Source organism: Hyaena hyaena, unplaced genomic scaffold, assembly GCF_003009895.1.
Source record: "Hyaena hyaena isolate Hyena2069 unplaced genomic scaffold, ASM300989v1 scaffold_377, whole genome shotgun sequence".
NCBI classification, from domain to species: domain Eukaryota; kingdom Metazoa; phylum Chordata; class Mammalia; order Carnivora; family Hyaenidae; genus Hyaena; species Hyaena hyaena.
The window spans coordinates 473,608-496,131 of NW_024081010.1; the positions used below are offsets into that span (position 1 = coordinate 473,608).

At 48.5% G+C, this 22,524-nt stretch overlaps 1 protein-coding gene across 4 annotated transcripts in view; it reads left to right on the forward strand.

Moving 5' to 3' along the window:
• DCTD (dCMP deaminase) overlaps window positions 1–22,524 on the forward strand; it is a 48,462-nt gene that overhangs the window by 2,833 nt on the left and 23,105 nt on the right. For 2 of the 4 annotated variants that reach the window (XM_039250694.1, XM_039250695.1), the window contains exons 4-5: window positions 20,493–20,609; window positions 21,941–22,037. In XM_039250694.1, the coding sequence (XP_039106625.1) occupies window positions 20,493–20,609; window positions 21,941–22,037 (214 nt within the window). The remainder of the gene's footprint in view (window positions 1–20,492; window positions 20,610–21,940; window positions 22,038–22,524) is intronic. The other 2 variants (XM_039250696.1, XM_039250693.1) reach the window with 1 other exon arrangement.

Sequence of the window (22,524 nt, forward strand, 5' to 3'; positions counted from 1 at the left end):
CCCCCCCCCCCCCCCCCCCCCCCCCCCCCCCCCCCCGCCAACATCGGAGAGGTAGCTGAGGCGGGTGCACACCGGCCCTGCTCGTGGTTTCTGGCCAGGGCTTTGCTCTGATGAGAAGCAGGCTTCATTCAGCCCCTCTGCCTACAGAGGAAATCTCAAGCTCCCCTTTGGGAAGAAGGAAATGACTGTGAGCTGAGCATCAGGAAATGGATGATGCTGTTATCTTCTTCCTGTTCTGGGGGCTTTATATTCCAGGGGTGGACGGGAGTCCGACCGCAAGCCAATATGTGGGACCGCGTGGCCAGGCCAGCTCTGGTTTTCATCCTTCAATTAGGGAAGGGGGCTTCCTGTCATTTGTTGCACATCTGAGCCCCACGGAGAACCACTTTAGAGATGGGGGGTGGGGGGAGCAAACCACAGCTTCACTCACTTGCTTTTCCTTCAATTCTCTGGACACCCAATGCTCTAAAAGAGGCAAATTGGGCTGCGTACACTGGTTGCTGATATTTCATGCTATGAGGACCCGTGTTCATGTCTGGAAAGGAACCCAGCACCTTGGTTGGGAGGAAAGTAGATTCAGGCCCTTCAGATGGGAAAGACTGTGCCTTTAGGAAGCCAGAGTCAAGGAATACGTAAGACCTTTCTGCTTTGGTGACCTGTCCACAGAAGGCTGTCCTGTGAGGTTTTCTCAGGAAGAATTCCAAGCCTACCTTTAGCCTAGTTTGTGTATTTTTACCAAGATTCCTGGACCTTAATCATGTTAAATAAGCCCCAGGAGTTGTTTTCTTTTTTTTTTTAATTGCTTCAGGGCAACTGGTTTGTTCTCCAAAGAAAAAGAATGTGCCTGGTGGGGAAGGGACCATGGGGAAGGGACTGGAATGAGGGCAGGGTGGGAGGCTGGAAAGCACTCCGGGTTTTTGAGGAATGAAATGTAGTTGAGTGTTTAGGGAGATTTTATGATCGATCATTCCCTCCGGAAAGAGGCTCCCGGACAGAAGAAGGTAGTAGACCTGTCTTCCCAGCTCAGCTCTGTAGCTGAGTGGAGCTCACGAAAGGATAAACGTGCTAACATATTGGAGATCCTTTGTGTTCCCCTGATTTTGATTCTGTAAGCTCGCAATGGTAAGAGAGAAGGGAAGTGATTACCTGTTCGTAGGTCACGTGTGAAGGTCATTTTTCAGTACAATTCAACGTCCCATGGAAACACCACAGAAGTGAGGGGCGCTGGGGCGGCTCAGTTGGTTAAATGGCCTACTTCAGCTCAGGTCATGATCTCACAGTCTGTGGGTTCAAGCCCTGTGTCAGGCTCCGTGCTGACGGCTGAGAGCCTGGAGCTGCTTTGGATTCTGGGTCTCCCTTTCTCTCTGCCTCTCCCCTGCTCACGCTCTGTCTCTCTCTTTCTCTCAAAAATGAACAAACATTAAAACAAAATTTATTTTAAACTGCAAAAGTGGAAAAGGTCTATGTGTTCAAGGTCTACGCTGAAACATTTTGGCGACCACAGTGGTGGTTTCACACAGTCCACACCGTGAAGCCTGGGTCCTCCTGCGGAAAGGAGGAATTCTCAGGTGTCATTCTGTCACACAGAGGTGGCCTGTGTAAAGGTGGGTAGGCGTAGGCAGGTCCTGCTTGGGTCCTGAGCTGCTGTCCCTCAGGACCTGCGCCCTCTTGAGGCCCTGTGAGTCCCGTGCAGATGTGTGGCAGTGACCCAGAAGCGGAAACCCTTGCACGCGTTTGCGGCCCCTCGCTTCCCAGTGCTCCGAAACCTCTCAAGTAGCCGATTATGTTTGTTCTTAGATACTCACTGCCTTTTGTCTAACTCGGAGGCAGTGCCTTTCAGAGCTCCTTTCTAGAAGGAATGAAAAACACATTTATATAGGGATTTGTCCAACTTCACGGATTTTGTTTTGTTTTTTTTTGATTGAATAGTTGCTGAGTTTCAGAGCGCTGGTCATCTGTCTGCATTGGTTTTTACTATCCATATGATACTTCTAGGTTTTCAAAGCTCTTTGCCCTTGTTTATCAATTATTCATTTTACACGTGGCTATGGGAGAATGTAGACAATTTTCTTTATGAGAGTAAGCCTATAATTGGATGTACATAAAAGTAGAAGGTATTAGATGGTTTTTAAAAAGCATTTAGTATTACTGCCATCATAATACATGGAAAGATGGGCTTTAAGTCTAAATAATGATGAGTGGCTATAAACTGTATGCTCAGTCTTGTCTTTTCCAAGGAGTTTCAGGCCTCAGAGAAATAGTGTTTGGATAACCTTGGATGTCATAGAAACATTTGGGGATAATTGACCAAAATGCAAGTTCTGTTTTTACTTCCGTTGTAAGACTTAAATTCATTTAAAACTTAAGTGATAAGGTCTGGAATTGGTAGGCGGAACCCTTTCTTTACTCACTGCTATTAATGGTGGCTGGCCTGCTATCTGAGAAAGAGAGATTATGTGCTAATCCCTGTAAAGAAACTTTAGAGACCATCTAGAGCTCTAGACCAATGATTTCCTAATTCTTTTGAATACATGAGGATCCTCTTTTAAATGGCAACAGAACTTTCAGGACCCGTATATAATGCTACTTAAACTATCCCTGTCTTTCTTTGTTACTGAGGTGTATTTGACATGTAACGTTGTATTAGATTTCAGCCCCATGATATAATGATTTGTTAATTGTATGCACAGCTAAAAGATTTCCACAGTAAGTCCAGCTAACATCCATCACCTTACACCATTACAAAAAATTTGTGTGTGTGATGAGAACTTTTAAGATCTGCTTTCTACCAGCCTTCAAATAAGAAACACACTGTTAACTGTAGTCACCATGCTCTACATTACATTCTCCGGGGCTTACTTATTTTATAACTGAAAGTTTGTACTTTTTGACACCCCCCCGCCCACCACCTGTTCCCCCCTCACCCCCCACCTGTTTCGTCCACTCCTACCTCTGAAAACCACCAATCTGTTCTCTGCATCGGTGAGTTTTGTTTTTTTTTTTTTTTAAGATTCCACACATAAGTGAGATCATTAGCATTTTTTGGTTGTGGTTTTGGTTTTAGTTTTTAAAGTTTGTTTATTTAGAGAGAGAGAGTGTGCGCATGCATGAGCAGGAGAGGAGCAGAGAGACAGAATCCCAAGCAGGCTCTGAGCTGTCGGCACAGAGCCCGACTCAGGCCTCGAACTCACGAAGTGTGAAATCATGGCATGAGCAGAGATTAAAAATCGGATGCCCAACAGACTGAGCCCCCCGGGTGTCCCTCATACACATCCTTTGAGTAACAAAATCCATGGGTAACAAAAGCTGCTTGATACCAGTAACACTTTGCATGACTGTGAACTTAATAAAAGGCCTTTGTATTTGGAAAACGTATATGCGAGAGCTCTGTGCGATGTTTCTGCTGTCTGTGGACCATGCTCAGACCCCTTGCAGAAGGGTGGTGTCTCGGCCTCCTGTGCCCACAGAGTCTGAGCCTACCCATTTCTGGCATGGATCGGAAAGTAAAGGCCCAGAAACGTAAGCCACCTCTGTCATGCTACACATCTGAGGCCAAAGCTCTTTGCCACCCAGTCTCCCATGGGGCCCAACAATTCAGCTTTTCTGCAGTGTTGCTTCGGGTGGAGCACAATGGATCACCTGTTCCCTCCTTGTCACAATGCACTTGAGCGCACAGAGCTCAGGTGAGCAAGTCGAGGAGGTCAGGCGCTCAGATGGTCGCGGCTGCATTTAGCATGAGGCGGAAGGTACGTGGTTTGCTTTACCATCTCTCCGAAGGGGAGCTTGGAAATCCTCTAAGTCTGGGTTTACCAGTAACGCATACAGCTTAATTCTCCTTATTAATCTGGAAGTTTAGAAGTTGTTAGTCTTGATTGACGCTCTGTGGAAAGGAGGGAAGCGCAGAACACTTGTAACATAATAAGAAGATGGAGGTTTTCCGGGCTGTGTCTCTGGAGAGGCGTTTTTAAGGAGTGTTTTTGCACTTCCAACCTTAGGATCAAAACTTCATGAAACTATTTGATTATAATGTAGTATTAACATGGATAATGAAAATTCCCCCTGCCACAGAAACTGCTTTTTATCTCATTCTTTTCCTGAAAAATCCAAAAGATAGTATGATGTCAGTAACATTAAGTGGCAGGAAGAAGTCGGCGTTAAAAGTGACACCTTTTCACATGAGTGACAATTAAAAAACTGGGAAGCAGCAGATTTATCTAATTGAACCATATGAAAAAGCTTTGGAAGATTTTTATTTTTAGGAGGGGGTGGTTGCTAAACCCAGGATGAAGTATTCAGCTGACAGTTTTAGTTCCTTTCTCTTTATGAAATTCATTAGAATGAAGCACATTTAATCAAAATACCAATTTTATAAAATGGAGGTAAAATACTCATGGTAATTCAGATAGCACACTTTCCTTGGGGTTTCAGAATAAAATTACACGACAGTTTACAGACCAGAGAGTTGGAGTGGAATCAACATCTTTTCACCCTTGAGAGCCATGGTTAAAAACTTCCCATTTTTGGGGTGCCTGGTTGACTCAGCCGGTTGAGTGTTGACTCTTGATGTCAGCTCAGATCATGCTCTCACGGTTTGTGAGATCGAGCCCCTCATCGGGCTGTGTGACAGTTCAGAGCCTGCTTGGGATTCTCTGTCTGCCTCTCTCTCTGCTTCTTTCCCACTTGCTGACTCAAAATAAATAACTAAACATCCAAAAAAACCAGACTTCGCATTTTTAATAGTCATTCCAATGCTCATCCAACTTGCCTGCATTTTCCTGTTCTGTTTCCTGTTGGTATGGGATGCATGGGCGGAACGCCTCTGCCTGGCCTCCGCTTCTGTCCCCATCAGTCAGGAAGCCAGGGTCGCTCTGCCTGCTGCATCCCACTTGTTCCTCATGGAGGCGACCATGCTTCCGATGTCCCAAGAGGGGGCGGTGGCCACGCCTGAGGTGCATCAGGCAGAAATGGAGACGTGGGGCCCCTTGGCAGGGTCCGTTCATCTTTCCGCAGGAAAACTCAGAACAAGATACAATGATGGGGAGGAATTAATTAAAGGCACTGGTCAGCACGACGACTTTCAGCGGTTTTGCCAGCGTGTGGTGGAGCTGCCTTAAATTTTATATTTAAATGTAATCTTTATTTTTCAGGTTTAGCATATCGTTAAGCATGCAGAGATGTCACTTTAGTGATTACTTAGCCATTTACCTTACCCGCTTGAACACTGACATTTTCCTGACTGCCACACATGTGATATATTTCTTTGGCATCCAAAAGGTTAGTCCTGAGAAACTAATTTATCAAGAAGTTAGGCGGCTGATCCTTCTTAAGCAGTGACTTCCTCAAAACTTGTGAGAGCTTCTTCGTAATTAAGATCAAATTTGTTCCTTCCGCCGGCTGAACTCACACGCCCTCTGGTTTTGCTAGGCAGGTCCGTGGATCTGATGAGTTGCTGATTCTTTCCCTATAGAATCCTAATTTCACTTTGCAGCTTTCTGCCGCCCCTCCCCTGCTCGGCCTTTTCGCAGCCGTGGCCTTGACCGTGGGCCTCAGGACGACCTTTTGTACCAATTAACTAGTAGAGTCAACAAGAAACCTTTGAGCAAGTTTACCCCAGAAAGAAAGAAAGTGGATTGTTTTTTGTGAATCAAGGGGCAAACTCAGGTTTCACTGTGTGACGCTTTAAATAAAATTGGGGAAATATAATGGCTTATGTCTGAGACTCTCCTGGAAATTAATCCGCTGGATGGAAGCGAATTTCACGTTAAGGTGTAGCTGTTTATGAATAGTCCTAAGAATAAATCATGGTTTTGGAGGGTTAATTTATTTGATTTTTATTTATGTTTTTTATTATTTATTATTTGTTTTAAGTGCTCTCTACGCCCAGTGTGGGGCTCCAGCTCATGATCCCTAGGTTAAGTTGCTCAGTCCACCAACTGAACCAGCCAGGCGCCTGCCCACTTATCTGTGTGTTTTAATCTGTGGATTCAGGGTTGTTTTCGAGGAGCTAGAGATTACTATTTCACTAGGAATTTCTACAAAACATGTATAGAGAATAACAAGTTGAGTCCCTATTCGGAGAAGCATATGCAGGAAAAACTAAAATACTCCTCTCTGGGCATCTATCCTTCTCATAAAATACACACATTTGTCTCTGTTTTACAAAGAGCCAGTTTACCTTATGGAAATTTGTATTAAAATCTTAAATAATCCAAGGGGAGTGATTTCCAAAATTACGAACAGTAAGCGAGCAGAAGTTTCATCTTTGTACTATCTCTCAAAATAAAAGGTTATTGGGAAATTTAATAGTATCGATAAAATTTCAGGGTCACCTTCAATCAGTTTTAGATTTTACATATGTGAGCACATTAGTTGTCTGAGGGCAAGTAGATCTTCCTTTTTTTTGTTTTTAAGTTTTTTTTATGTTTTTATTTTTGAGGGAGACAGAGTGCGAATGGGGGAGGGACCGAGAGGGAGGGAGACACAGAATCTGAAACAGGCTCTGGGCTCTGAGCTGTCAGCACAGAGCCCTATGCAGGGCTTGAACTCATGAACCGTGAGGTCATGACCTGAGCTGAAGTCAGATGCTTAACGACTAACCACCCAGGCACCCTGTTATTCCTTGTGATAAATATAACTTTTCAACACTTTCAGTTCCGATAAGTCTTTGCCTAGAACTTTGGGCCACTGTGCTGTGGGGGTACAGGGTGGATGTGACAGTGATGAACTTCCTTTCTCTTTATTCTCTTGATCTGTTCTTTATCTGTTTTTGCTGATTTGGGCTGATCGTCTCTGAAATCAGTCTGAATTACTGAGGTTTTATTTTATTTTGAATTTTTTCATCAAGAATCTCTCTTTCCAGGGGTGTTTGGGCGGCTCAGTCGGTTAAGTGTCTGACTTCAGCTCAGGTCATGATCTCACGGTTAGTGGGTTTGACCCCCGTGTCGGTCTCTGTGCTGACAGCCAGCCCAGAGCCTGGAGCCTGTTTCAGATACTTTATCTCCCTCTCTCTCTGACCCTCCTCTGCTCATGCTTTCTCTCTCTCTCTATCTCTCTCTAAAAAATAAATAAAACATTAAAAAAAAATTTTTTTTTTAAAAAGAAACTCTTTCCTATGCCCCGTTGACACTGGTACCAAAGTAGACTATGTGTATATTGTTTGCTCCTGGAAATATGCAGTAAAACCTGGTTCCTACAGCTTTTTGCAGATATTTATATCGCTTTTTACTTTTACTTTGTAGGACTTTTGTTTTATATTTGGATGAGATTATATATGTCTTTAAAAAATTTTTTTTATTGTTTATTTTTGAGAGAGGGAGAGACAGAGTGAGGGAGGGGCAGAGAGAGAGGGAGACACAGAATCCAAAGCAGGCTTCACGATCTGAGCTGTCACCACAGAGCCCTATGCAGGGCTCGAACAGGAGATCATGACCTGAGCCCAAGTTGGATGCTTAACCGACTGAGCCACCCAGGCATCCCAATTATATATGTCTTTAATAGGCATTTTAGCTGAGAAAGTCCCCACCATGCTTAAAGCAGTGATTATCAGATTCAAGGGGAGGGATCTTGGATGGACTTCTGGAACCTAGGTTCTGGGTGTGGTATGTTTAGACCCAGTGATTGTGAGGATATGACTACATTACTTGCCTTTTCTTCTCAGTATCTTTATGAAATAAATGATCACTGAGGACTCCTTCAGTGCTAGAACCCTAAGGAAAAATTCGACAGTATAACCCTGATCGCATTGGATTAGGGTGCCATTTGTCTGCTACGGGGTCCCAGAGGGTCCTGAAGACTGCGGTGAAAGCTGCGGATTTGTAAAATGCTGCTGGCGGCTGTGACCCGGAGGGAATATACCTCCATGTATGTGGAGAGAAACAGGCTTTATTCGCTCTCTCCTTCCAGCAACTGGAAGCCTGCTCCAGTCCTAAGATGATGAATCTACAGCAAACAGAGACTGCAGAAGCAGGAGGGGCAGTCGAAGAGAATAGGTTACCCCACACACATGGAAGTTCAAAGACATGGATGAAGAAAGGTTGGAAGAGAAGCAGTGAAGAAAAAGACCCCACCTCAAAGTGCAGAAAAATATATGGAGAGGAGGCAGGTACCGAACTCTGTGAGAGAGAGAGGTTAGTCTTAGACCAGGTGGAAAGGAAGGACTTCGGAAGTCCTTCTGTGAATCTGTCAGCGCAACCACGTTTACTGAAACGTGGCTACTTGCGTGGCATCGGGAGATCCCTGAGAAATGCAGAGTACTGGTGAGAGCAAGGCAGTGGGAACGCGAGGGCGCGCACACTCTCCCCACCGCCCGCGCCCCGGGGGGTCGTCCTGGCCGGCAGCGGGGGTGTGAATTTTGTCTCTGTGCTTCTTCCGAATGATAGATGCCACAGTAAATTTAAAATATTCAATATGATAACGGAGCATGAATTTTTTAATTCCGCAATTAAAAGACTTTGTTCAAAATGCCATTAATTGTGGGTTTAGGTGAAAAAGGGGAAGCGGAATCCCTCACTGTCGGTCTTCCTCATGCAGGTGAGTTACACCTTGTTAGGGACTGAAGTAAATACTAATGAATCGTCTGTTCTTGTATGGGTTTGAGTCGTCGGTTGGTGATGGGAGAGTTCTCGAATCACTTGTCTCCTCTTTAAAAATCATGACTATGTTTTGTGTTATTTATTCTTCTAAATGTTTATTTTTGAGAGACAGGCATGAGTAGGGAAGGGGCAGAGAGGGGACAGAGGATTTGAAGTGGGCTCTGTGCGAACAGCAATGAGCTCCATACGGGGCTCCAACCCACAAACCGTGAGATCATCACCTGAAGTCGGATGCTCAGTCGACTGAGCCACCCAGACGCCCAAAAGTCACGACTAGATTTTATGTCACAATACGTTCTTCAGAGGACGCTTGCCTGTGGCCAGGCATCCACTCTGCGCCTTCCATGCCAGCACCACGCACTCGTAAACAATGTACAGTGTCTGTGTTTTCAAGGACTTTGCAGACTAATAGCGAGGGACGTAGACGTTAATGAAATAAACAGATGTTGTTAAATATTCCTTTCTGAGGAAGTGACATTTAGGCTGCGAGCTGAAGGACTCGATGGGTTCCCAGAGGTCAAGGTGGGCTAGTGAGGGTTTGGGGCTGGGAAGGACATTAGCTGAGAGAGTGCTTGGTTCCATGCCCTTGGGAAGGAGGTGCTTGGACCTTTCTGTGGGAGGGAAAGAATTTGGGCCACACTCTGCAGCGAAGGTGGAGGTTGGAGTTCTGAGGTGAGGTTGGGGGCCGGGAGAGGGGAGGTGGGTAAGGAGTTTGGACTTAGAGGATTAAGCTGGTGGGGGGCGGGGGCGGGGGGACGTGTGGCTGGGGTCCGGGAGGCAGGAGATGGAAAGGAGTGGAGGGTGACACGGGGCCAGAGAGGGAGTCTCACTCCCTCGGGCAGTCCCAGCCTGAGCACCTAGGTTTGGGGGCCCCTGAAGTTTGAAGTGTCTGTGAGATACCCAGTGGAAGTGTCACATAGTCAGTTGGGTGTGTGAGTGGGGATAGCGGCCTTGGTTGGAGACGTCAGTGTGGGCATGTGTGGCATCGGGGTGATACTGCCCTGGAAACCCGGGCCAGTCTCAGAGCTGCAGCCCTACGAGGCGGGCGGCGGGGGGGGCGCGTGCTCTCAGGGAACCTTGGAGCTCTGTCCACTAACAGATGTCCTCAGGGTTTAGCGACACACAGGTCATATTGATGCTGCTCTCTCCTGCGCTGACGGAGTAGTAGGTCGGCAGATGGAAGGCAGAACAGCAGGTGTATGGGGAGGGGGTTGGAGGACCATCCTAGACTGTGGGATGTTTGGGGCGCCCGAGTGGCTCAGTGCATTTAGGCATCAGACGCTGAGTTCATTAGGCTCAGGTCATGATCTCACGGTTCGTGGGATCGAGCCCCGTGTCAGGCTCTGTGCTGTCAGCGTGGGATTCTCTCTCTCCATCTCTCTCTGCCTCTCTTTCTCTCTCTTACCCTCTCTCAAAAGAGATAAATAGAAATGTCTCCCAAAAAAAGACGTTAGAGTGGCAGCCGGCATGGGAGATGGGGCCGAGAGAAGGGTTTGTGCGAGGGGAGGGCCTGGGTCTTGGTTTCGCAGCACACACATGTTTGCTGGAGGGCTAACTCAGCAGAGGGAGCCCACAGGGACCCCGCTGAGAAAGAGAAGAGGGACCCTGAGCGGGGCACAGAGAGAGGGCCATGCAGCCGCAGGTGGCGGTGTGAGAGATCACAGCTCCGTGACCCGGAGGCAAGGCTGTCAGCCAAGCAGGGAGGACAGGGTGGGCGGGCTCGGACGCTGAGGGCAGAGGGGAGAGAATGCTATGCGGGTCGCAGTCCTGTCCTGTCCCCGTGAAGTAGGGCAGGGTCACCAGCTCGCGTCTCCCCTCACAGGCCTGAGTCGGGTCGGCTAAGCCTCACTTTCTGCATCAGGGAGTCGCCTGAAGTGGGCTTCCTAGAGCTGGGATTAATTAGAACGCACACATCCTGACTCCTATTCCAGGGCTCATTGCTTGGTCCCAGTTTACCCTTTGAAAACTATTAACGCGAGAGGGAGGCTTTGGATCTTTCTAGTGCCTATTTGCATTACAAAGCTGTCACGCAGCGATTGGTGCTCCGTCCCTATTCATGTTCTTCCGTACATTTCAGGCTTCAAAAGTGTATTTTGTCAGAAGGGAGTTGGGCCTGGCTTACCCAGCGATGAAATGCAGCATCTCTACAGCCTCCTCCCTCTGACCTGATTGTGCGCCCTCAGCACATGGGGAAGCAGTGTAATTAGAGTTCTGGGGGCTTTTATTGTCAGTAATGGAAACACCACAGTCAGAAATCTCTTTAGCCCTAAGCACTACCATTGGGGCTAAGTGGCTCCCTTGGGGGCCGCAAGTTGCTGCCAGCAGCCTTATCGAGAGGCAGGGATGGAGATCAGAGTGGGGGTGGGGGAGAGACAGAGAGACATGTCTGTTCTCCCATCTCCCAGCTGGGCAACCCTGGGAAGGAGAGGGTCTATGCTGAGCTCCTCACGGACATATGTCCTTGTGATGTCATGGGTCGTCTTCTCTCCATGCCACAGGCCAGGAGGCTGAGGCTGCACGAGAGGTGCAGGGTCTTAGAGCAAGCAGGTGGGGGAGGCAGAGTCTGTGAGGAGTGGCCAAGGGGACGTGCAGGGTGGAAGCAAGGGGAAGGCAGAGCCGGCCAGCCCATGGCTCCGAGAACTGGGTGCCTCTCGTCCATCCCTGGGGCAGGTTCGAGCAGGGGTTGAAGTTAATGCTTCACCCTGACACCGGACACCAGACACCGGGGGACCTGGCTGCCTTCTAAGCATGGGACTGACGTCTGCCTTCCCAGACCCGGCCAGAACTTTCCACTAGCAGAGGCCTCTCTCGGAGCCCAGGGCTGTGACAGAGCAGACTCCAGGCGGTCTCCAGGCTTGGGGCTGGCTTCCTCCGCCTCATCGCTGCTCCGTGTTCGTACATCTGCCCTTGGACTTGACTGTAATGATGAACGTGTCTCTGCCTGAATCGTGTGTCCCTCCAAGCCAGAAGGTTGTGAGGCCCAGTTCCTTTATTCTCTGGATAGAAGGACTTAGAAAGACCAGGAGCTGCAGGAGGTGGGTCAGGGGGCAGTGGTGTTTGCCTCCAAGCCCATGGAGGGGGTCAGCTGGGGCGTGGTCAGGTGAGGCACGAGTGCTGTCACCTGTCACCCACCACCTGTCACCTCCGCTCCGAAGGCCCCCTTCCTGGCAGCTGACAAGGACCAGCTGGGGCCGAGGCTGTCCGTTCTCAGGAAGCAAGCCCAGTTCCCACCCTTGGGAACGTGGCTTCGTTTGCAGAGCTCTCGTTTGTTCTCAGAGCTCTTTCCTGCCACTTTTCCTCACGCGGGTCACGGTGTGACCCTGTGAGACAGGAGGGAAGGCTGCTGTTACTGCTGCTTGTCCTTGAGTGAGGCTGGGACTTCAGTGCCCGGTCAGGCCACACCCAGGCTTTGGACCCGCTTTGTTCTGCATTGCCACTTGTAACCCAGATGCTTTGTCCCACAGAAGCATCATCTCCCGCAGATTCAGTTCCCCGTCTGCCTACCAGCGGCGCCAATTTAACCCCTCGTTTCTTGGCCCTTCCCACCCCTGACCTCTTCGGGGCTCCTTCCCTGACACCTGGAGCCTTTTGCTCGGTGTCCGGGGCTCTGTTGGGCGGCCCCCGCCGGGCAGGTCTGAGCTCCACAGGGGACGGGGACGGCCGTTCCTGCCGTGACCAGAGCCCATCAGGACACACATACGCCAGATGCCTTCAGTTTCAAACTGTTTCCTCCAGGACAAAGGGAGGCTCCGTCTGAGAAGTCGGGAGAGTGAGCTGGGCTCTGGAACTCGCCAGAAAGCATCAGAGAGGAAGGATGTGGTCCAGGGTGGCTGGGCCTGCGTGCTGGAGGGTGTCTGCAGGCACTGATGGGACCGTCGGCTTCTAACTTGTTTCCCCCTCTTCCTCACCCCACCTCTTCCCCCATCCTTGGAGAACTCTCTTACCGAGTCCGGTTGCTACCTTATAGGTGTGGAAACTTGACGGAGGGGAGATGAGGCAGAGATTTGACCTTGCCTGGGCGCTAGATTCTCAGAATACTTGCTTTGGATTTCAGGGTAGCCATAATAGTGACCATTTTATGACATTTGGGGGTGGTACCCAGGGGGGTAGTAGATTGAGGGGTGCTTAAATGTAGAGGAGACTCTCTTGTTAAATTACTGACTTGAAGGATAGGTCCGTTGGAGGCTGCCAGTGATGTATGGAGCCCTGTCAGAGTATCTTTCAATAATTAAGAAATAAGTAGTTGAAATTCCATTTTAGCTGCAGAAGCCCCAGTTCCCTAAATGGATCTGTTAGAGAGGGAGGTACATGCCCCGCCCTCCGTAGACTTTTCGCTACTGTGGGGCTTCAGGCACAGGGAAGAGGGCGCCTGAGCCCCGACAGAGGTGTGCTGGGGTTCAGTGACACTGAATGCTGTACGACCCCTGAAATAAAAACACATAGACCGCAACTTCAAGAAAAGATTTTTAAAAAGTTTTTTTTTTAATGTTTATTCATTCCTGAGAAAGAGAGTATGTGTGTGAGTTGGGGAGGGGTAGAGAGAGAGAGGGAGACACAGAATCCAAAGCAGGCTCCAGGCTCTGAGCTGTCAGCACAGAGCCCAACTCCGGACTCGAACCCACGAACGGTAAGATGATGACCCGAGCCAAAGTCGGACGCTTAACCGACCTGGCCACCCAGGCGCCCCAAGAGGTAATGACACAGAGCCTTGTCATCAGAATGGAAATGGAATATCTTGTAAAAAAAAAAAAAAATAACATTGAGTTATTTTTTTAAATGCATAGGTCAACTTTGAGCTTGGGTACCCCATTTCATGTAAATGGTTTTTTTATTTAATGTTTATTATTTATTTTTGAGAGCGTGCTAGAGGGGAGGTGCAGAGAGAGGGGGCAGAGGATCTGACAGCAGCAAGCCCGATGCGGGACTCGAACTCATGAACTGCGAGGTCATGACCTGAGCCGAAGTCAGACGCTCAACCCACTGAGCCACCTAAGTGCCCCCATGTCAATTATTAATTGCGGGATGAAGCCTTCCACCATTTCAGTCTGGACGGCCATGTGCAGGCCCTTCTTGACACTTGAGTCCTGATCTGTCCTGTCGGTGAGCAGAACTTCTGCATGCTTGTACTGTGGGCCCCCCCGCCCCCCTCCTTAGCCTTCACAGCCGGGGGTAGAGGCGAATCTTCCTGCCCCAGCCCCACTCCCCAGAGACTTACTGAGGCTCCTGCAGTACATCCTGGGGAGTGTCAGCGGAAGGCACTGTGGGAGCCTGGCGAGTGTAACAGGTGCTCTGAGTGTGAACCGCCCCGCCCCGCCCCTATGGAGCTGCCAACCCAGGCTCCCCAACTTTCCAGGTCAGCCTTGCCGGATACCCCTCAGGCCCAAGGAAGTAATCTGCTTCAAGTAAAATCCTGTACCACTAACAGTGAGTTTTAACCAGCCTGGAGAGTTTCTTCAACAGGCAGAGAAACCTTGTTTTCCCGACTCCCACTTTTGTCCAGGCCAGTAATTCCGATCGCATCCTGGTAGCACTCGGAGAACGGAGGCTTGCGCCACACTATTACCGCTAAACTATTTGTGCTGCAGTTAGCCTTTGTTTAGCATTATTCCGGTTTTTTAAAAAAATCTTTTTTGTATAGTTTATTTATTTTTGAGACAGAGAGAGACAGAGCATGAGTGGGGGAGGGGCAGAGAGAGAGGGAGACACAGAATCTGAAACAGGCTCCAGGCTCTGAGCTGCCAGCACAGACCTGACGCGGGGCTCGAACCCACAAAGTGTGAGATCATGACCTGAGCCGAAGTCGGACGCTTAGCCACCCAGGCCCCCCTTGAGTTTGTTTTTTAAACTTATTTAAGTAACCTTGATAATACTGCTATCTAAAACAGATACTGTCTTCATATTAAATGAGATGAAAGTCAAGTCTGTGAAGTGTTGAGTCTTTTACATCTAGCCAGGATGGAATATATCCTGTTAATTTGTCAAACTTCTAGAGAACCGCCTACAAGAGACAGTGAGGATTAATCAAGCCCTAGGAAGAGGGAATTTGAAAAATACAGTTTTCTAATTATACAACCTCTTCTCAGTGGTCCGAGGTTAATGCAGTTCTGAATTCTGACAGTTAGTAATAGAAAAGAAAAAAAAAGACCACAGCTTATGAATTATCTTATAATTACCTGAAACAGAGGTGCACTTTCTGGCAATCAAGAACTTTATAAGCATTAATCTGGTATTTTCCAGCATTTGATTCTTTTCATTTTAAACCATGTTGAGAGTAATTGAAAGGTTGTGTGTTATCCTCTGTGCTTATCAAATATGTGTGTACTTGGAGATTTCTTCTGCTTATAACTTAGAGATGAGTAATTCTAGGTAGATGGTTGGAATATCTGTCCTTTTTTTGGACAATTGAGCTATCCTAGGAGTACCTCCTAGGGCCTGTGTATGTTTGGGTACTTGCTCCTATTCCTACTATAAATATAAAAACTACGTTCATCTCAAGGTCATGAACAGCACCTCTCCATGTTGGTTGATTTTTGCTCTTACCTGTCTGCAGCTCTCTACGTTGTCATTCCTGGGCAGCACAATAAAAATGCTGCCACTGGGACAAGATCAATTTATTCTTTCATTTATTGCTGTCAGAGATCTGTGGGGTGTTTATCAGAGGGAGAGAAGACATGGGGAAGCCTCAGACCAGCCGAAGCCAAGGCCGGAGGCGAAGCTGGGACCCTGGGCTGGAAATGGAGATTCCAGGGTGTTACAGAGAGACCTGCTGTCTGAAAATCTACAAATGCACGAGTTCTTAGTGACCACGGAAGAAAAACCCAAGAGCCGGACTGGACCTTGGGAAATGCTCCGAAGGGCAAGAGAAAGAAAAGGACCCACAGAAACGTAGACGCCCCCACAGAGCCTGGCGAGCAGACGCACACGGACGGCAGCTGGAGACGGGCTGGGTTTGAGTGAAGGTGGGGCCGCCCAGGGGTGTATGTGGGAGCTGGCTTTTCCCAGCGGGTCACATGTCTCTTCCCAACTCTGTCATGTCGGGAGCTTGAAATTGGCCACATGGGAATACCCACACCACCGAAGTCAGCAGATTCTATAAATCAGGGCCTCCCTCCCCCCCCGCCCGCCCATGGTTGTAAATACTAATGACATGTTACAGGAGGCAACAGGGTTCCATAGTTACATGCTTTTTGAATGGCAACGCAGGGCACATGTGCACGTGTGCACGTGCACACACACACACACCCCTGAAACAGTTTTTAGGAACGGCGCTTAACCTCTGTCATGTGGGACACATTCGGATCTCTTCTGCTTTCAAACCTTTAATTAAAAAGGAGGATAAGGGGCGCCTGGGTAGCTTAGTCGGTTAAGCAACCGACTTTCGCTTAGGTCATGATCTCGCGGTTCGTGGGTTCGAGCCCCGCATCGGGCTCCGTGCTGACTGCCAGCTCAGAGCCTGGAGCCTGTTTCAGAGTCTGTGACTCCCTCTCTCTCTGACCCTCCCCTGCTCACGCTGTTTCTCTCTCTCCTAGAAATAAATAAAACATTAAAAAAAAAATTTTAAAAAGGAGGATAAAAAAGCTGTTTGCAACTCACTACACTTTATTCTTGACCTACAGTTTGAAAAGGATTGGTTCAGTGAAAACTCCAAGTTGTATATACATTACTAAGTCAAGAGATGAGATCGCTATTTTATTTATTATGATTTTTTAAAGTTTATTTTAGAAAGAGAGAGTGTGTGTGAGAGCAGGGGAGGGGCAGAGAGAGGGGGGTGGAGGATCCGAAGCAGGCTCTGTGCTGACAGCAGCACCCGATGTGCATCTCGACCTCGCGAATCATGAGATCATGACCTGAGCCGAAGTCAGATGCCTAACGCACTGAGCCACCCAGGCGCCTCAAGAGATGATTATTATTTTTTTTTAATATTTTTATTTCTAGGAGAGAGAGAGAGAGAGACAGCGTGAGCAGGGGAGGGTCAGAGAGAGAGGGAGTCACAGACTCTGAAACAGGCTCCAGGCTCTGAGCTGGCAGTCAGCACAGAGCCCGACGCGGGGCTCGAACCCACGGACCGCGAGATCATGACCTAAGCGAAAGTCGGACGCTTAACCGACTAAGCCACCCAGGCGCCCCAAGAGATGATTATTTTATTTTTTTTTTAATTTTTATTTATTTATTTATTTTTAATGTTTTATTTCTAGGAGAGAGAGAGAGACAGCGTGAGCAGGGGAGGGCCAGAGAGAGAGGGTGTCACAGACTGAAACAGGCTCCAGGCTCCGAGCTGGCAGTCAGCACAGAGCCTGACGTGGGGCTCGAACCCACGAACCGCGAGATCATGACCCAAGCGAAAGTCGGACACTTAACCGACTAAGCCACCCAAGCGCCCCAAGAGATGATTATTTTAAAAACAGGTTAGCCTAGCACTTGTAGACAGGACAGTTCCGTCTCAAAAGGAAAATGCTGAGAAGATGGCCCGGTCAGAGTGGAGACCAAGTCCACACGTGTGCACATGTAATGGAGAGACACGGCATAGGGACAGGCCAGGGCCACCAGAGCAGCGTGCACCCTGCCGTGGGCCTTAGGCGAGGACGCTCGTGACTGCCATCGAGAGTCTGTCCCGGAGAAGATCAGCCCTCTAGTGGATGGAGGGAGGACACTGGACACCAGAGGAAAAAGCTAAAAATTAGATTACTTGGTATTTCAAAACTCCCTTCTTTGAGTTCGTTGGAAATGTGCTTTCTCGGAGTCGCCTCTTCCTGCCACACAAGGGCACTTCCGTACCTTGATGTGGGCCACACAGCTTCAAGTGGCAACTGGGCCTTGACCCCTGTGCTGACTCCAGAGCTCTCCCTTCTCCATCCTTGCCTGGGAGGCAGAGAGTTCAGGAAGGTTCTCGGAGGTTCTGGGTCTGCAGGCAGGCTGGCCAGAGCCCTGGGGCCACCCCTCATAGGCCCACCAGCTCTTTGTGGCCTGGAGCAGATTTGAGATTTGGCGGTCGCCTGTTATCTGATGGTGAAAGAGTCCTCAGACTCCACTCTGACTGACCTCTGCTAATCTAATCCAATGGACAGTCAAGTTAGTCCGCCTGTTTCCTCAGGGAGGACGGAGCGTGGGCCTGAGGCCTCACCCGATGGTGCCTCCTTGGTGGGTCAGTCTTGAAGAGAAATGCAGGGCGCTTTTGGCCGTGGGGAGCACAGACCTTAGAGGTCAATGCCAGGCCAGAAATGTCTCCGACTGTAGGATCAGACAGACAGATGTGGAGAGGTTGCCGATCACTGGGCAGGGGCTTCCCTGGGTTGGGTTGGGATTTCCCTCCTCAGCCTGGGAAGCTGGTGTTCATCAAGTGGGATTGGTGGGCCAGGGGCTCCGGGGAGAAGGCTGGAGGGGGCGTCTGTTAGGACTGAACTTGAGGGGGCACAGGGATGAGCAACAGAAGTCAAGCGTGGATGGAGCACTGAAGCTTTGTTTTCAGCCTGTCTAGTTTGGGATCTGTGGGACTGGGGACTGAATGGTCCCTTTGAAGGGTCTCCTGCGTGCCTGACACTCAGTTGTTCATATTGCCCAGCAGACCTCACGTCTCTCTAACAAGAAGCTTTGTATTTCGCTTCTTGAGATTTTGCAGCCAAGAGAAAGAAGTCTGTTTGCGACCCCGGGTTTTCTTCCCGTAGACCACCCTTTATACCCGGCCGTCCCCCAGAGAGTCTGCTTCATATGGTAATTTTCATTACTGGATCCAGACCACACGATGTTAAATTTTGTCCCCAAACTGCCTCAGATGAATTAGAGGAAGACATTTGGAGCATTGGTCACCATTCTTAGAGATTCAAATGAAGGCAGTAGAACAGTGTTTCCTAATGGACTCGGAAACTCTAGTTCTGAATATTAATACCAACACCATCAAAAAATATTTATTAGATGGGAAAGCATATTTCTGATATTTGAATTTAAGAGGACTTTCTGCATCTCCCAATGTCACCATCAACAACTGGAATCTGCATTTCCTCCTTTAGTCATTCAATAAATATTTAACACCCATTATGTTCATGGCCCCGCATTGGACTCTGGGGAAGCTACAAAGACCATAGAAGACTGGTCTCCGCCCTCAAGGGGGAAATAAAAGAAACAATTACATCTAATTGTTTTTAACACGGAGCAGTGTTAATCCCAGTTTGGAAATGACTAGGTCACCGGATGTAAGGGATGTAAGGATGTAAATGGGGCTACGGGGCCTCTCTGAGGCCTAGTGTCCTCAAGGCTACCGAGACTGGGAGCCTTTCTTTTCTCTCTCCTGGCATGTCAGGGAGAGTGGCCCAGGTCCCTCTGTGGCTGGCGGGGATTGTTCTCTAATGGGCTGTGATCTGATTAAGCACATCTTTTTTTCTTTCTTTTTTTTTTTTTTTTGGAATTTCTTACAGTGCTGGGGAACTGTTCATTTCCACGCATGTGACCAAGACCTTAGTTGTGGCATTCGTAGACTAGAAGGAGCCCTCCCTAGCAGTTCCTGAGAGGGCCCAGCACACGGGCACGGGCAGGCATTGCAATTCTACTTGTACCCGAAAAACAGGTGGCCTGGGGAGGAAGGTGGGCCAGGGCCTTTATCCTGCCTGAGCCATAGGAGGCACTTAACATGGGTTCGAGGGCTGGGTATGTCACAGCTAATGTGTGCAAGAGCCACGAGCTAAGGCTGCCCTTCACTTAAAGCTTCAGAACTCCCAGAAGAAGGTCTGAAGTGTAGAAGGTTGGTGGGTTGGAGAGGGTGTTGGCGGGGGGGGGGTCCCCTAGAGGGCCCCCATATTTATAATTCAGGCGGTTTTGTATGATTTGGACCACGGCCAGATTGTCATTAATTTGTTCAACAAACATTTGTTTTAGCACTTGTGTGCTTAGTGTGTGTCAAGTTCCCCTGGGGTTACCAGAGGATTGTGCAACGCTGGGTTTCCGAAACGTGTCTGCGCAGAAGCATGCGGCCGATTCTCATAAAAACCCAAATCCCAGGCCACGCCCCAGACGAGTGCAGACGAGTTTGCAGGAGATCGTGATATATAGTTTTAGCGACGCACCCAGAAACTTCCGTAATGACAGAAGAGAGCCACCTTACTGAGCGGGAGGGGATTCTGGACGAAATCTGGGCTGGGGGTAGCACTCCCCTGTGGAGAGGGCACCCTTGTAGATTAGGTGGTGGCAACACCTGGCCAACCAGTATGAGCTTCTGAGTGCGGGAGAGGAGAGGCCGGTGCTCCCTGTACCCTTGAACTGAGACAAGTGTGGGGATCACCCCAGATCACTGTTAGGGGATCGTTGGTGGAACGTCCTGTGTAGCAAGAACTTGACGTTCCCTTACGTGGATGAATGTTTTTCTTCATACAAGAAACCGCTGCTTGTCTGCCGTCAAGTCTCTTGTGTGTATGTGGGCCAAGATTCAGGAGGTGAGGCCGATCCTCGGGACAGAAATACGTGGCTTCACTTCCTGGTTCCCTTGCTCTTAAAATTGCAGCCTGCCCTCCCAGTGGTCCCAGCGAACGTCCCTACGTGTGCGGATCTACACACAAATGAGCCATTTTTTGTGCACAGTTCCATACCCCAGGGCCTTGTGGGGCCGTGAGCTATTGCCGCGCTTAGGGTGAGTGGAGATACTTGACCTTGGCCTCTCCTGGCTGCTAGGTGCTTCCAGACCTAGGGCTTCCAGACCTAGGGCTGCAGCCATGACTGGTTTTACTACTAAAAGCCGACCTATCAGACCACATGGCCCTCATCTGTTATTCTCAGTAGTTTGCATAATTAGTTGTTTTTTTTTAAATTGAGTCTGTTCTACGTGTTTTCTTCCAAGGGTCAAGCGGAATGCTTCAGCAGTGCGAGTACGTGCCTCCTGAGTTGTGATGTAAGTTTTTCTCTCTCTTTCAACCGCAGTGTGCCACGCCGAGCTGAACGCCATCATGAACAAAAACTCGGCTGACGTGAAAGGCTGTACCATGTATGTCGCCTTGTTCCCGTGTAATGAATGTGCTAAGCTCATCATCCAGGCAGGTAGGAGCCGGGCCGGTCCCCTCTGTCACATTTGCATTGCTGCCTGCCCATCGGCGGCTCCCTGCGAACGTGCTTGATCTTAAACTGCTACAGTTGAGATCGAAATTAATTGCACTATCAATTTTGCAAGGTATTTCCCGTGTTTTGCTTTCGAACGGTGCCAGGTATTCGAAGACTAATTGCATCCTCTGTGATTCTTAGCATGTTTTTAATTTAGTTTGTAACTTCTTAAACTGCAAGCTGCCAAAAAAAACAACACAGGCATTGCATACAATTACTGTCAATTTACTGTTCTCTGACACACTGTGCATAGATTAGGGGGAGGGAGAGAAATGAACTTCTGTCAGAAGCAAGGTCAGCTGGGAGGCCGTCTCTGAAATTTTAATTTGGATTAATATATGGTAGATGTTTTAGGACCTAAACATTTCTTTGCATATAAATGTCATAAGACTCGAACGGTACTACTTTAAGTTTTCCTTACATTACAGTTACCATAAATCTACACCATTGTGTTCTGAATATTTCACCTTTTTCATACTGTCACATCTAAGATTCAGCTACACTTTATCTCCATAAAGCTCTCAGCTTGAGATTTAAAGACTTACCATGTTAGCCAGATGTGTGGTTTAAAGGGGCTGTTTATCACATGCCGGGGGGGTTCTCTGAGGAGAAGACGTCTGGCCATATCAGATTCAGAGGCCGCCCCGGTTAAGGGACGTCGTGGGCTCTGTCCCCGGCGGTGCGCGCCCCTCCGGGAGTTTTCCTCAGCCCACGTGGACCCAGCTTCCTGTGGTCCCTTCAGAGGCTGGTGGAGGAGCAGGGTGGGACATCAGGTGCCCTCCGGTGAGCCCCGCCCGCGGGACAGGACAGAAAACAGATAGATCTGCCGTCCGTGCGGCTGGCTGGAATCTGTTTGCAGAACCATTCTGGGAACCACGATGGCACTTACCTCGGACTTTTGCCACCACTGTCCACTCCCCTGCATCCATCTGCCTCTTGAGTTAAGAGAAATTGTTCTGTGACTAAAGATATTTGATTGCCCACAGTGAAGAAAATTTGTTAATCGGATCAAGGCTCGACCACTTGACACGTTTTTACTTTGCATTTGTTAAAAAAAATCTATAAAGACTGGAGGGCAGATTAAATATAACATCCTCTGCCATATCGGAAAGCAGCCGATGTGTATTTCAGTGACTGGACATTGTGCGCGAGCACACTGGGAAAAGGTGATGAACCGGAGACATTCCGGGGCTCAGTCTGTTTCTGCGCGTCTGTTGCGGCATCTTTTCATGCAAATGCTAATGGGACTTCTTTCACTGTTGCCTTTGAAGGTATAAAAGAAGTTATTTTCATATCTGATAAGTACCACGATAGCGATGAGACGAAAGCCGCGAGGCTCCTGTTTGACATGGCTGGGGTGGCCTTCAGGTAAGCAGGAAGAGCCAGGGGTCAAGGTCGTTGAAAGGCCTCATGAAGAAACATTTGACCTTGGCTGCTGTTTAATTTCTACTCGTGATGCCTGACTTCCACACTTGGAAACATCTTTTTACATGCGATGAGCTGAGGATCTCAAGATTATTCTCCGGGTAGATTTGTAAGAGCAGTGACAGAAGTATCTGAAGACGGTCTGACTGATGATACTGCACTTAAATAGCAGTAGCTTTCCGGGGTTTGGACTAAAATTATTCTAGTAGGGAGAAGATACAACTTCACAGGTGTCACAGTATTCACATTCAACTTAGGTGAATTTTGAAAATGCAACCACTCTGGCATTGAAAATTTAGGATGAAAGTAGCCCACCAGGTTGAAACACCAGGAATGCTTTTTACAACAACATTTTAAGTTGAGATTTGAAGTTATTTCGCCTTTTTTACTTATTGTTGCTAGGGAAGGATTGGGACCTATGTTTTATTGC